Source organism: Scatophagus argus, chromosome 2 (genome assembly GCF_020382885.2).
Source record: "Scatophagus argus isolate fScaArg1 chromosome 2, fScaArg1.pri, whole genome shotgun sequence".
In the NCBI taxonomy this organism is placed as follows: Eukaryota; Metazoa; Chordata; class Actinopteri; family Scatophagidae; genus Scatophagus; species Scatophagus argus.
The window spans coordinates 14,849,919-14,863,926 of NC_058494.1; the positions used below are offsets into that span (position 1 = coordinate 14,849,919).

Below are 14,008 nucleotides of genomic sequence, written 5' to 3' on the forward strand. Positions count from 1 at the left end.
GTTTCACACTGGACCAACACAGATATTGCCATCTTTACAATAAACAAATAAATAAATAATCAAGAGTGGTGATCGATGAACAAATAAATAGGGCTATGAAGAGCAATAACGGTAGGAGATTTCTCACAACACAGGTTTTGGTGCACATTTTACGTCAAGAAAAGTAAAGTAATCCATATTGCAAAGATAATGTGGCAAGTCCTAAACTACTATCATCACAACCAATCAGATTTCTGGAGTGATAGGGAAATTACTGTTAACTATTAACTAAAAACTATTAACTATCCAAGGTGAGGGCCTTCGGCGCGATTCTGAAATGTGAAACACACTGGAAGGTAGATTTCTTTCCTCCCTCTGGGCTCTTCCCAAAGAAAAAGGGCAGCGAGGAGATCATCTTTGAACCTTCACAGAAAGTACAAGCAGCACTGAAGTTCTGAAGTTCTGAAGCTACCTTTGCAACAAGCCTTTCTTTGATGAGAACACACTGACACTTGCTGCTTGGAGTCTCTTTGTGTGTGTGTGTGTGTGTGTGTGTGTGTGAGAGAGAGAGAGAGAGAGAGAGAGTGTGTACATGTGGGAGACACTGAGGCAGCGCTGTATGTCCTTGTGCTATACCAGGAGCCAATGTCGTGCATGCGGTAAGCACTTTTCATTGAAAGGCAATTGTTGGTAATTAAGCAAAAGCGAGTACAAAAGGCTGCCTGAATAGGATTGAGTTGAGGCCACAATGGAAGAACAAGTCTTTGACACTGAGCACTTTCTCTATACCTGACCCAGTGATACTGATACAGTCGCCGCTAAGCTCCTCACTATAGAATGTGAACAGAGAGAGCAGACGCTGTCACAGTAATCTCCTTTCGAGCAGCTAAAATGGCTACCCACAGAATCTCAGGTTTGCATGAGTACAACATAATGAGCAATGCTTCCTCTGTGATAGACTGCAAGGTTCGGACTGCTGCAGCGTTAATGTAACTGTCATTGCAAAAGTTTCCTGCTGAGTCCACAGTGTCAAGCAAAATGCTAATTTGCAAGAAACCTGTCAGATGATTGTGCATGATTACACAACACACACATGAGTTTGTGTTTAGCTCATTTTAAACCTTTGCATTTTAACAAGGACTGAACAAATTATTTTTATTTATGATCTGTCTTCTGGAAAACTGGTATTGATTAAACTGATTACTCACACCAAATGTAAGAGACAAACTGCTCTTTACTCTCCTGTGGATCAAAGTTCTACAATTTTTTTCTGACTACAAAAGCTAAAAAGTGAGCACAAAGTACGTAAAAAGAACCTTCCATCTTATTTTTTGTGTGTGTTGTATGACACATACCTCTGAAGTGTAACACGGCTGGATGATGCTGTTGTCCTCAGAGGTGTAAGTGTTGGTGTTGTTGGTAGCCTCCTCTGCCTCAGCTAGCAGGCTGACCTGAGTGTGGCTGTCAGTGTCATCACAGGAAGCCCGCGTGCTCCTCTCTGAGATGGGCGTTAAGCCGCCACACAGTTCCAGCTGAGAGCACAGAATTCCAAAGTTGAATTTAAGGAGTTAATAAAAACCTGCCTATCTGAAAGTCAGTAAATTTACATGGAAGCAAACAGGCTAAAGACGGTGACTAAATGATACACCCTCTTGTCCCCTGCCCCTCTCTCTCCATCTGTAGTGTGGTCGAGCATTGTGTTCATCTCTCAGCTCCATTAAATATTCAGACAGCCTGTAACTGGATTCTCTGTTCCTTGTTACTAAGCCACAGTCCACAACAATAGAGTGAAGAAATACTGTACTCCCAAGAAAACCATGCATTTAAGTAATTGTCTCGCATATCTATGGAAATAAATGGCTTTTTTATATAAGTTTATTAATATAAAATAGCAGAAAAGAAAAATCACTCATGAATTATTGGGTGCATATGCTATAGCCCACGACAATATACATGAACAGATTTTATTATATAGCACAACACAAAATAACATATATAATAAAGATAGGGACTATAGCCACATCGGCAATTTTTGAGGATTTCATGTTACAGAAATTGAACTCAATTCACTCAAGTGTCCTACATGAAAATTTACTCCTTATCAGATAAAATGACGTACTCACATTTACATATTTTACATACCGGCAGTGGTTTGGCAACTCCAATGCGGACAGGGCCATAGCCAGTGGACTTCAGGACGAGCACAGCATAATCCAGGCTGGAGCCTTCCAAGTCAGTTTCATTAACAAACATGAGCCGGTCACCAGGTAGCAAGCGACCATCTCGATCTGCTACACCACCAGGCACCAAGGACCGGATTACTAGAACTGTTTTAGTAGCGTCTTCTGGATCCTAGAGTTGGACATAAGGATGGAGAAGATAGTTTGCTAAAGACGTACATGAAAAAATTTGAGATATCTATATATATTGTGAATTAAAATGAGAAATTAATGTAGGTAAACAGAATAAATAGGACCAGTGTTTGGTGCAAACTTGTTATTAACTCTAGAAAAGCAAATGGTTTGGGTGGTCTCACAGTTACTATCTCTTAACAATGATTTTTGTTAAATATTGTGTGTTTTTAAATCTGAATTGTAAAACATCAACTGACAGAGCACTTTGCACAGTTAGTGCACAAAAGCAAAGAATACAAGAAGTCTACATGCTTCTCTATTTTCTAAGTATTTGTTAGTGCTCATCCTGTCCAACCTGACACTGATATTTTTAGACTGCAGTCTATTCAAGTCTGTTCTATTTGTGGAAAGGCTCAGGGCCGTGTCTCTGACCTGGTAGTCCAGGATACTGAAGCCCAGTCCAGACTCGCCTTTCTCCAGCTCGACCACCTGAGCCTCTCTCTCCCACATGGCCAGAGGAGGTGACATGGGGGGCACTCCACGCTTGGTGATGTCCTCAGCTGTAGGACAGGGAATGACACATCCCTGGTCCAACTGGGACAAGTAGACCAGAGGCAGAGGACACGGGAAAGGAGATTGATTTACAAGAGAACAGCATGTTGGTGGCATTTTGTGTGTGGTTTCAAAGGCAGAGGATGTGCAACAATTCTAATGTGGTTTATCCTTTATCCTTTCATGAGTGTGTGTCTTCACCTTGTCATTGAACTCAGCCAGCAGCTCTTTCAGAGTTAGACGGACATCATCGTCATCTTCCTCATCACTGTCCGGAATTACAGGGGGTACAATGCGAGAGCACACCAGGCAAACATGCATAGGTAGCTCCTTCAGAATATTGACCACCTCCTTATGTGTCTGTCCAATGAGAGGGATCCCATTCACCTGCCAGGAAGATACAAAATATACACAGCATTATCTAAAATAGATGTTCCTGTAGTCGGTGACTACCTGAGTCATGATTCAGCCTACCCATACCCTGTACCTGACATTACTGTACATTTGTGTCTGTTTGTAACTCTGTGTCTATTATTGTGTTCCATAACAGAGTGATTCAGACATGCTTAAAATGTGATATTTTTAGTGATATTTCAGTTTTGGGTATGGTGAAGCAATTAGTAGCTAGAGTACATCGAGCTACAGAAAGAACAAGTAAAGCTGAAAGCGGCAACCGCGTGATGCTCATTTAAAAACAGTGCTTTGCCACGCAGATGTCGTGTAGAGGAGATCAAAGGGCCGAGCTGTGACACAGATGCCGGCTGTGCACTCGAAGACGTGAAGGACACAAGCCAGTGTTTTGTGTTCTCCATATTTCCAGCAAAGCTACTGTACATTGTCCAAGAGTCCACCAGACAGCTCATCATGATGAGTGATACGTGTGGGTGAGTGAACTTGCCCAGTGGAGGGGGAGGAGGGCAAGCTCTCCCCCTACAGTACAAGTACAAGGCACACATACTTACACCTACCTTCTTATGTCTGTTTTTTTCATCCTGCCCTAAGGGAAAGTGGTGTATACTGTACTTGAAATTGTGCGGTGTTTACTGAAAAGTAGGAAACTATATTGTATGGTTTAAGGTTCAAATAAAGATTAGTACAGCAAGAAACTACTGTGAACTAAACACAACCCAGCCTTTTTATATTAGTCATCCACAGATGAGGCAAAATAATCAGTCTCACATAGATCTTATTCCAGTTCATATGATCTCATTGCTTTATCAAAGAGTGAGATTCAGAAGATCAGCATCAGTTGGTTACCTCCAATATCTGGTCTCCGATGAAGATCTTGCCACATTGGCCGACGGGCCCCTCCGGCAATATGGAGCACAGGTAGTGGTGTCCTGCCCGAGCCTCCAGACTGATGCCAAGACCACTTGTCTCACCGAAACGCTCCAGATGACACACCTAAAAGAGTGATGTGAAGTGAAGAAAAAAGAAAGCAGTGAGTTTTTTCTTTTTTAGATGCATGCAGTGTTGTACAGGGTGAACTAAACAACATAACATACAATAACTTCGTATCGCCGTCCAACTGCATGCTGCCACCTCCTCCTAAGGTCTTCCTCCTCAGCTGGTGTCAGTTTCACACCTATAAAATATGCGCACATACAAACACTATCACCTTTATGTCACACACACACACACAAATATATGCACACAGGAGACACACATAAACAAACACATCCCTTCAAATTGTTCCTACCCCTAAATGATCCAATCAATAAAGACTGGGATCCTATATGAAAACATCACTTCGGCTGTTTTATAGAGAGGGGACAACATAATTCTCCTTGTGGCAGAGCAGGATGTCAGCCACAGCCACTGAGACAGGAACACACACAGACACACACACACACACACACGCCCCCACACTACAGGCAAACATGTATGCATATTCACACCCACCATCTGATGATTTCTTGGCAAACTAATGTTTTTCTCGTTCATCTCTTAAAGCCTCACAGCAATCAGGGCTTATTTGGCTGCACTCTAATCAAGCCCAAAAATCCTTGTCTAAATAAAGCCATATATGCAGGCGGGGTGAGAGACAAATCATCTGGAATGAGCTGAATGAGTTGGATAAACACATGACTGCACAACACTATAAATAGACTCCCATCAAAGAGCATACTTTGCTGCCACATTGCTGTTCTTGAGCCCAATCAGCATATCAGACTAAGACCCATGATCCAGTTCCAGATTGCAGTGCACTATGGGAAGGGGAGCTTACCGTTTCTGGAATCATGTCGGGGTCGTCTGTTGGCGTATGCTGCTTGCCGGGAGATTTCACGCAGCGAGCAGATTCCTGGGAGACGGGGATACATTTTTAAGCACACATGCAGCAAACACACTACACTGAAAAAAAAAGATAATGTGCACAAATTCCCCTGCAAGCATTTGAGGCATGACAGCACACAGGTAGTTAAGCTCAGCATCAGCCCAGAGAAGCTCCAAAACATAAAAGTGGCTTTAGTTCATTTTGGACAGAGAGCAGAAAGTTAATTTGGCCATAATTTACCAGAGTGGGTAAGACCTGTGGATGATTCCTTGCAGAATTATTATTATTATAGCGCATACAGTCAAATCACATGTTCTCCGTTTGCTCAGTTACTTCAATAGCAATTCTCTTATCATACCACTAAGCCAATATGTTCGACTGTCTTGGCACAAGGCACCTGTTTCTTGAATCTTGTTGAGGCCCACTTTGTAGGGATTGCCCTCGTGGAAGCTGTGGGAGTGCCGGAGGGGCTGCAGGGGAGGAACTGGGGGCAAGATGTGACTCAGACAGACAGCCTTCCTCAGCAGCCTTAGTCTAACCAGGGGACCTGTCCTCCTCAGCACCTCCATGGCACGCTGCTCACTGCAGCCCTGCAAACTCACCCCATCCACCTGAGGGAGAGAACAAGAGATGTAAAAGTAAGGAGTAGGAAAAATAAGCACAGGTGATGGAGACAGAAATATTTTTTTTTTGTGGATTGATTGGATGATATTGACTTGCACAGGTAAATAAAAAAAATCAATAGTATCAAAAATAAAAAACAAATAGATGGAAAGCATAAGTAAAAACAAGAAATGATGAAAAGATGGATTAGAGTTGAGATGAGAATTCTCCTTCATCAGCTAAAAAAGACCCTAATGGATAAGTACGGATCTCGAGATGTTGTAATTGTTAAGATTCAGCAGAGGATATACCAGAGACGACAAAGTATCTGTCATCAGGGAGTGCACTAAAAAAAAGCCATCTATTGTGTTTTCAGTGGTACTCACAGAGAGAATGATGTCTCCAATGTGGATGCGTCCATCTTGATCGACAGTGCTGCCTTTCGCTATGCTCTTCACTGTGACACCAGCACTGTAGACTGAGGAAAGCAAAACAACCCAAAAAGAAAACTGTGACTGCGCAATTGTAGCTTTAAACTCACACATCATCAATAATGCATTAAATTAAGGGAAGTATTATTCATAATTTTGCTATTTCTGTAGTTTGCTTCCATCAGCTTAGTTTGGATAATAATCAGTTCATTATTTTTCACAAAGTGTTTCATTACCTGAGTTTAGATCACCTATGTAGCTAGAAATGGTGAATCCCAGGCCCCGACTGTTTTTAGTGAACTGCACACTGAATTCGTAGTCATCGTTCAAGTCATTGAGCTGTGAAGCAAAAGAGAGAAATCCAATACACATCTTATAAGTTTGGTGAAAGCTGTATTACACATTTGATGTCGCTGATTATCCAATTATCTTGCACAAAAAAAGACATAGACACACACACATCTGTGTTTCCATCACTTCTGGGGACATTACATAGACTTGAGTGATTTCCTGGAGGCTTAGCCACCACCTAACCATAATACCAAACCTTACTTGCCTTACTTTACCATAACTTAACCCTAACCTCAACCTAACCTTAAAGCAAGCCTTCATCCTAATATTTAATGATTTACTTTGTGGGGACTTGTATTTTGTGCCCATAAGTGAGGCGGCTCCTCATAATGTGACTGTGTGAACAGATTTTTGTCCCCACAACTACAGGAATATGCATCCTAACACAGAGAGACACACACACACACACCTGGCCGTCCAAGCTGTCCTGGCTGAGGACGGGAGAGGAAAGGTGGTTGCCCTTTGTAACATCCCTGGCGATGAGCAGTTTCACCTTGCTACCAGCATTTCGCAGTACCTGGACCAGGTGGTCAATTGTGAATGGATGAAAAGTGATGAGATGTGTGATGGTTAAAAAAAAAACATAAAAAAAAAGAGACAGCTGCTCTATTGTCTTATTATATTGTGTGTTTTATTCACACATTATTCTGTGTGGGGAAGGGGAGTGGCATTGCACCACTGTTTGAAGGAGGTGGAGCGAATAACCAGATGTACATATGCCAAAACAACCAGTCTGTTGTCATCCTTCAAAATATTTTTTCCTTGTAAAAAAAAAAAAAAGTGTTTGAAAACACTTTTGATAAAAGCCATTTTTGAGTTGTTTGTCGAAGAAAGTTATGTAGTGCGGCATGTTCGGCTCATTATTGTCAAACACACACTGGTACTGGTGTTTTTTCCCTAAAGGTCACAAAGGGCCGCAAACGGGCTCTTTCCATACTCACAAACAGCGTTTCTGACACAAAGGTGAGATTTATCCTTTATAAAGTGTTTTCAAGCAAAATGTTTCAAATTTGAAATACTTAAATGATGACTTTAACCCCCCTCCCCACACACACATCTCCATCAAAGGGCAGAGCACACATGCTTCCTTGAGCTCAAACTAACTATGAGCGAACTGCTAACACAGAGACTGGGTTAGAAAAAGCAAAATTCAGCTATTGATTAAACACAAATTAGCATACAGAAAGCATTCTTGTAGCATTTTTTAAATACGACACCTCACCTGCGCCACCTGCTCGCTGTTCATGCCAGCCAGATCTGTATCTCCAATACGCAGGATTTGATCTCCGCTACGCAGGCGCTTATCCTGTAGGAAGCCCCACAACAAAAAACATACAACAACAAAGAACAAAACAAAACTGTTCGACTAAACATACTTCACTTAAACACAATGTCTCAGTCTGTTGTTTGCTGTAAGACTTCATTCATTCAAGGAAGGCTTAGAATGAGATTTTGGCATATTCTCTTATTTGTTTCCTTGTTGAGAGTTAGATCAGAAGAATGATATCACTTTCAGGTCTGTGTGCTAAATATGAGACCACAGCCAAGAGGAGAATAGCTTATCTTAGATTAGCCTCCTGTAGTCTTCTTGTCACTATAAGGTTGGCAGGTGACCAGTAAAGACTCCAGAAACTGCACTTGGCCAAGAATTAGTCCATCTCAAAACTCAGTGTTAAAACATACAGGGGAATTTTTTACTGTCAGACAGTGTCATCTGAGCTTTATTTTCACCAAGTTCTGGTTGTAGATAAATAATTAATGGACAGACACAATAGTGGTATCAATGTTCTGTTCATCTTCTCTCAGCAAGAAAGTATAAAAGTAAAAAACAAAGCATATTCCCCAAAAAGCTATTACTTTAACTAGCTATTTAAAGGTTAACTGTGTGATTGATTAGCAGGCATATTTACCTGTCCGGCTGCTCCACCAGGAAGGATGGTCTTGACCATGACTCCTGTGCTCCGACCTCCTATGATGCCAAAACCAAGCCCTTTCCCATCATTGGTCAGCTCTATCATCTCCACATGACGTCTCTGACATGGTGGGGTTTCAAAGAGAGGGAGAGAGGAGGGGGGAGAAAAAAATCTGATGTAAATAAAGAGGATAGAAAAGAGGGAACAGGTTGTTTATCTAAATCTACAGGCACAATTACCAGTCACAGCTACAATAACACTTCACTTGTAAGCTTACTGTACCTCATGAGCAATAGCAGACAGGTTTCTCCCCATCGACATAGTGCGGGAGATTCGAGGGGGAGTGCAGTACTAAAAAATAAATGTCATGTGTAAAACAAAAGCAAACCTGAAATGACGCATGAGACAGCCGTGTAGTCTCTTACCATCAGCTAAAACACTCAGATGATGTAATATCCAACTGTGCTTGAGTTTTATAATGTAATGCAATATTCTCTGATGTAAAGTGTGACATTTGGAATGGTGATATCTTACATTTTACAATTTAAAAAAAATGTTTGGTTGGTTCATAGGTGGAGCGCTGTAAGAAAAAATTGCTTCCTATTACTAAATTGTTTCTAAATTATCCCTCATTTACAATGAATATTTTACGTACTTGTGATTCAGTGTGAATGCAGTTGTCTGGGTAGACGTTTGAGAAGGACAGATCCTGTGAACCCAGAGAGGAGATGCTGCCGTCCCTATGGATGGATCTAGCAGTGCTGGGCCTTCGGTTCTCCATGGCCCATGTGTAGGAGTCACTGTGGCTCAGGCCCAGTGCCATGCCCTGGCAGGGGCCGCAGTTCATGGACACAGATTTGGAAATGCCCTTCCCCTGGTAGGACTTCAGGAGCAGCAAGGACAGAGAGAGGTGCGAAGGAGAGAATAGATGGGTGATTGAGGGATGCAAGGGAAAGTACAAAGAAAGATTGCATGGGGAATGGATGAGGGAGACACAGGGATGGGGAAAGGCAATGATAGAGAGGTGGAGGCATTAATTGAAGAAAAGAGATATGGAGACAGAGAGGAATGGGATGAGGTTGGAGTGTTGGAGAGAAATAGAAAGGATAAAGAAATTGAGAAATGAGGGCATTGTGAGACAATGAAGAAAGATGTGGTGGGGGGTAGAGGGTGGGGGAGGATTGAGGAGGGAGGGTAAATTTGTGTTAGCCAAAAAAAATAAATAAATAAAAATACAGAAAGATAGCTTTAAGACGGAGCAGGGAGAGAAAAGACAGCAGAACAGGAACACAAGGATCTGAGATAAACGCCTCTGTTCAGTACCACACAACCACAAAACGGCTCCCTTCTGTCTTTTAGGTTTTGATTTCAAAGTTTGAAAGGGAGTCTCAGAAGATGCTTATTTCTGATATGTATGCCATTTCATTCTAGCAACTTTAACACCTGTTGAAGTAGCAGTAGTAGAATAAATGACACTAGAACACTAGCAAAATATTAATGCGCAATTTTGCACTCATTACATGCCCCATGCTATATATAAAAACTGGGGAATTTTATTAGATAGAAGAACTTGCACAAATAAAAACTGCGCCAGTGCCTGTCCCAATAAAAATCCAGAAGCCTTTGACATAATCCAGTGCCACGTTTCCTGGAATGCAGAGCTGCTAAATGCCTACAGGCTCACACCAAAGATAATGTAATAATGCTTGTGTGTGTAGATCTGTGGCGCTTATAGCCTTATCCCATTATTGAGCACCACAACAGACAATTACGGCCAACAAATAAGTTAAATACCTTGATGGTGTCAGTACTGTCTATTATATGTGTGTGGATGAAACAGATACATTATACAGACGAAAGAACTCAGACACACATCTTTGGGTCTGTTTTTCAGGGCTTGGGTTCGGTCCCTTACTTTCAGAGAAGGGAAATCTTAATGTTTCAGCATACCAAGACATTTTGGACAATGCTGTGCTTCCAACTTTGTAGCAACAGTTTGATGAAGGCCCTTTTCTGTTCCAGCATAACTGTGCCTCAATGCACAAAGCAAGTCGATAAAGACATGGCTGGATGAGTTTGATGTGGCAGAACTTGACTGTCCCACACAGAGCCCTGACCTCAACCCCATCCAACACCTTTGGGATGAACTGGGACAGAGATTGCAAGCCAGGCCTTTTCATCCAAAGTCAATGCCTGACCTCATAAGTGCTCTACTGCGTGATTACACTTCAAAATCTTGTGAAAAGCCTTCCCAGAAGAGTGGAAACTGTTATAGCTGCAAAGGAGGGACCCACTCCATATTAATGTCCATGTACTTTGAATATGATGTCATTAAAGTCCCTGTTGGTGTTATGGTGTCCCAGTACTATTGTCTATGTAGTGTATGAGCAAATAAACATTGCTCAGTGACAAACATCAGCCACCAACACACACACCAGCTCAAAACTTTTCACAATTTTATAGATGACTCCTGCAAACTCCTTGACATGATATGAAGCCACCCACGAAACCCCCCAACACCTCCCCCCCTCTCTTTCTCAGGGCTTTAGTGGTAAGCTTAGGTAAGCTGATTACTCATCCAGTTTGGTTCCTGCATTCAGTATTTTGGAAAGAATTCCGGCTCCTTCCCCACCATTCAATATACACCAAACGCCCACACACTCATACTCATGCTGTACCTTTGCTGGGGGCTTTCGCTGTGCTTGCTGTAAGCTGAGTATATGATGGAACAGGGGGCTCTGCAGGACAATCTTTAACAGGGAAAGTTTCTCATGTGTGGGGGTCTCTCCTCTCTCCTTCAGTTTGGCTTGCAGTCTCTCCACAGCCTCCAAGGCACACTGAGTATCTGCAGAGAAATTTTATATCATTTGTGTCATTCAGACCGAGGATTTCTTTCCGTTTTTGACCTTGTGTGAGTTTCCACATGTTGTAACAGCTGCCGTGTGACCCTGACACAAGCCCAGGCCTTTGACAATAAGCTATGAAATGTCAATACTTCATAGGGACCTATGGGACAAAAACTAAAGGCTTTTCTCATGCCTATCAAAATGTCAAAATACAGCATCTGTCTTTGAAATCCAAAATGACAGCACTGATCCACAGTGTTTCAAGAATTAAAAACATATTCTGTTTTGGAGATTTGAGTGGACAGGAAGTGTGTTTATCTGAAAAGAAAATCTCTGAACTGTCTGCTAGCGTGTGAGTTCTTCCAGTTTCAAAGTTTTTCAGATGCTGCCACATTGACTGGCAGTTATTAAGTTTCAGACTGCAAAAGTATGGGTTCACTTGTAGCCAATGCATAAGCAAGCTGTTCTTTTGCAAAAGGACTACAAGAAAACTTTACCAAGAAGAAACATTAAAGTTGTACTAAAAAAAAGGATGTGCCTTCTGCAGCACTAAAATGCAAAGAAAACTACTGAAATGTTGCGTCAGGTCGTATTGCCCTTCTCCATTTACTGTGAGCAGCAGCTAATAAGCATAAGCCACAATTGCAGTAATTGTATGTGGCAGAAGGTTAAAACCCTTTAAAGTCTTCACCACAAAGTTTTGACTACCGACCAGACTGTGAGTCCTGCGCCACCTGCACTTGTAACTATTCCCGCCTGTCTGGCTGCAGCAGCCGTGCCTGACACCTTAATTGTAAGCCTCTGACGATGGCGGTGCTGAGGAGTCTTGCTGAGGTTACTGGAACATGTTTGTCTTTAAAAGGGTGTTCTACATCTGCAGGTTGCTGAATGCACTTACCCATGGTCTCCATCATAGCTGACTTGTATCCTTGTGACGTTCTGTCTCAATTAAATGTCATTCTTCTCTGTCTGGCACCTGCAACATGAATAACACACGCAAAAAAGATTTCCTGTTTTAACCTGACTTTGTATGGATTATTTACTATATATACATACGCACATATATATATATATGTGTGTGTGGGTGTGTGTGTGTGTGTGTGTGTGTGTGTGTACATATATTTGTATATGTTGACAGTATATTAGTGGATTCCAATTGCCAAGAGGAGGTTGCCTCCACTGCTGATACATGTATATTGCAGTTATGGCAGAAACACTTTCATTAGTCTCCCCCTCCTCATGTGCAAAGGAATACCAAGTGCACCAATATGTATATCTTACATATATTCTGCAGCACATATCCTTTTACCTCTACATCATCTCTTCTGAGGCCACGCTTGTTTGCAAGCGCCTTGCTTGTACACTAATGCTCTTTAGCAGGATTTAAATCTTCTCCAAAAGGCTTTATCAGGCAGTGATGGTAATTAACAGCGACACATGGCCTCCCAACCATTCTGACTTGAGGGGAAGCCTGTATAGCATCAAAGCATGATACCAGTGACATGATTTGATTTGCAAAACGATGGGCTGGAAATGACAACGTCTCATCTGAAATCTAATTAGGGGCCATTGATAGGCACGCGGAGGTCTCGCAGTATTTGTATGCCCTTCACGGCAGCCTAATGAAATCTATATCTTATACCTGTTGATATTAAAGTCATACTGACTGCTTCAGAATAAAAAAAAAATCATTACAGATGAATGATTTGCAGTAATTACGCAGACCCATTAGCTACTAATTTGATATGTACTCTTCAAAACAGCCTGTTAATTTCTTTAAAAATGACCTGGACACATTAGACCTATTACTGTGACGAACAGACGGACGTCATGGACGGTTCACTATCGCTTGTTGCAGAAAGCCTCATCTCACCTCCATTGCAGCGCCGGCGGGCTATCAACAGGTTCCCACTGAGCTCCAAGCACAGCACATCCACCACCTCCACCAGTCCGCGCGGTGATTTTACCAGAATAGAATACCCAGAATGACACTTTCCTGATGGGACAAGTCATTACAGTTTAAGGGGAGACGGCAAGATATCAAGAAGCAAGCTGTGCGCTTTATTTTCCAGCATTGTGTCCGCGGCTTGTGAGCGCTCCGTGCAGTGCGCATGTCACCCTCTGATCTTCAGGCACAGAGAGGGCTCATCCCTAATGAAAAAGAAGTAATCCTGTAATGCATTTCAGTGGGACACTCGGCAAATGATGCTGTTGAGTAATAAGGTGACAGCCAAGTAAACCACAACTCATTTAGTGAGGTAATTGTCCTTAAGACGACGTCCTTGGGAAAAAAAATACTAAAACCACTAAAAAAAGAGAAAACAAGCCTGAGACTGTCTTAAGTATGGATATCATGGAACAGTAGGTGGCCATGGAAGGAAATTGCACAAATTGAATTTATGTCTTTTTATTTATTATTATTTACGTGTATGGCCTGGGATTAAATAGAACATTTTTTTCCAGTTAAAAGGCTTTTTAGCTTCCACGATTCGACCTTAATGTAGTAACATTTTCAGCTTTTGTTGATATGAATGACATTTTCTCGATGCTGGGTTTGCCCAGTAGACCCCTACCGCGGGCAGACTGCTCATCTACACAGATTTCTCAGTCTCAAGCTGGAGTCCATAACGAACCACGGGACCATAACGAGTCATTTAATGGCTTCCAGGAGGTCGCGATATATCTTTAATGAGGATTGTGATTT

At 42.0% G+C, this 14,008-nt stretch overlaps 1 protein-coding gene across 1 annotated transcript in view; it reads right to left on the minus strand.

Moving 5' to 3' along the window:
* The window catches only part of si:dkey-92j12.5 (multiple PDZ domain protein), a 36,837-nt gene extending 23,430 nt beyond the window's left edge, over positions 1-13,407 (minus strand). The window contains exons 1-18 of the mRNA XM_046412679.1: positions 13,178-13,407; positions 12,203-12,280; positions 11,137-11,303; positions 9,114-9,341; positions 8,741-8,809; positions 8,456-8,578; positions 7,768-7,851; positions 6,955-7,062; positions 6,431-6,533; positions 6,150-6,241; positions 5,558-5,771; positions 5,113-5,187; positions 4,391-4,470; positions 4,143-4,289; positions 3,087-3,272; positions 2,766-2,927; positions 2,122-2,331; positions 1,335-1,511 (exon numbers count right to left, since the gene is read on the minus strand). Coding sequence (XP_046268635.1) covers positions 1,335-1,511; positions 2,122-2,331; positions 2,766-2,927; positions 3,087-3,272; positions 4,143-4,289; positions 4,391-4,470; positions 5,113-5,187; positions 5,558-5,771; positions 6,150-6,241; positions 6,431-6,533; positions 6,955-7,062; positions 7,768-7,851; positions 8,456-8,578; positions 8,741-8,809; positions 9,114-9,341; positions 11,137-11,303; positions 12,203-12,218 — 2,241 coding nt within the window. The 5' untranslated portion in view covers positions 12,219-12,280; positions 13,178-13,407. The remainder of the gene's footprint in view (positions 1-1,334; positions 1,512-2,121; positions 2,332-2,765; positions 2,928-3,086; positions 3,273-4,142; positions 4,290-4,390; positions 4,471-5,112; positions 5,188-5,557; positions 5,772-6,149; positions 6,242-6,430; positions 6,534-6,954; positions 7,063-7,767; positions 7,852-8,455; positions 8,579-8,740; positions 8,810-9,113; positions 9,342-11,136; positions 11,304-12,202; positions 12,281-13,177) is intronic.
* Between the last annotated feature and the right edge of the window lie 601 nt (positions 13,408-14,008).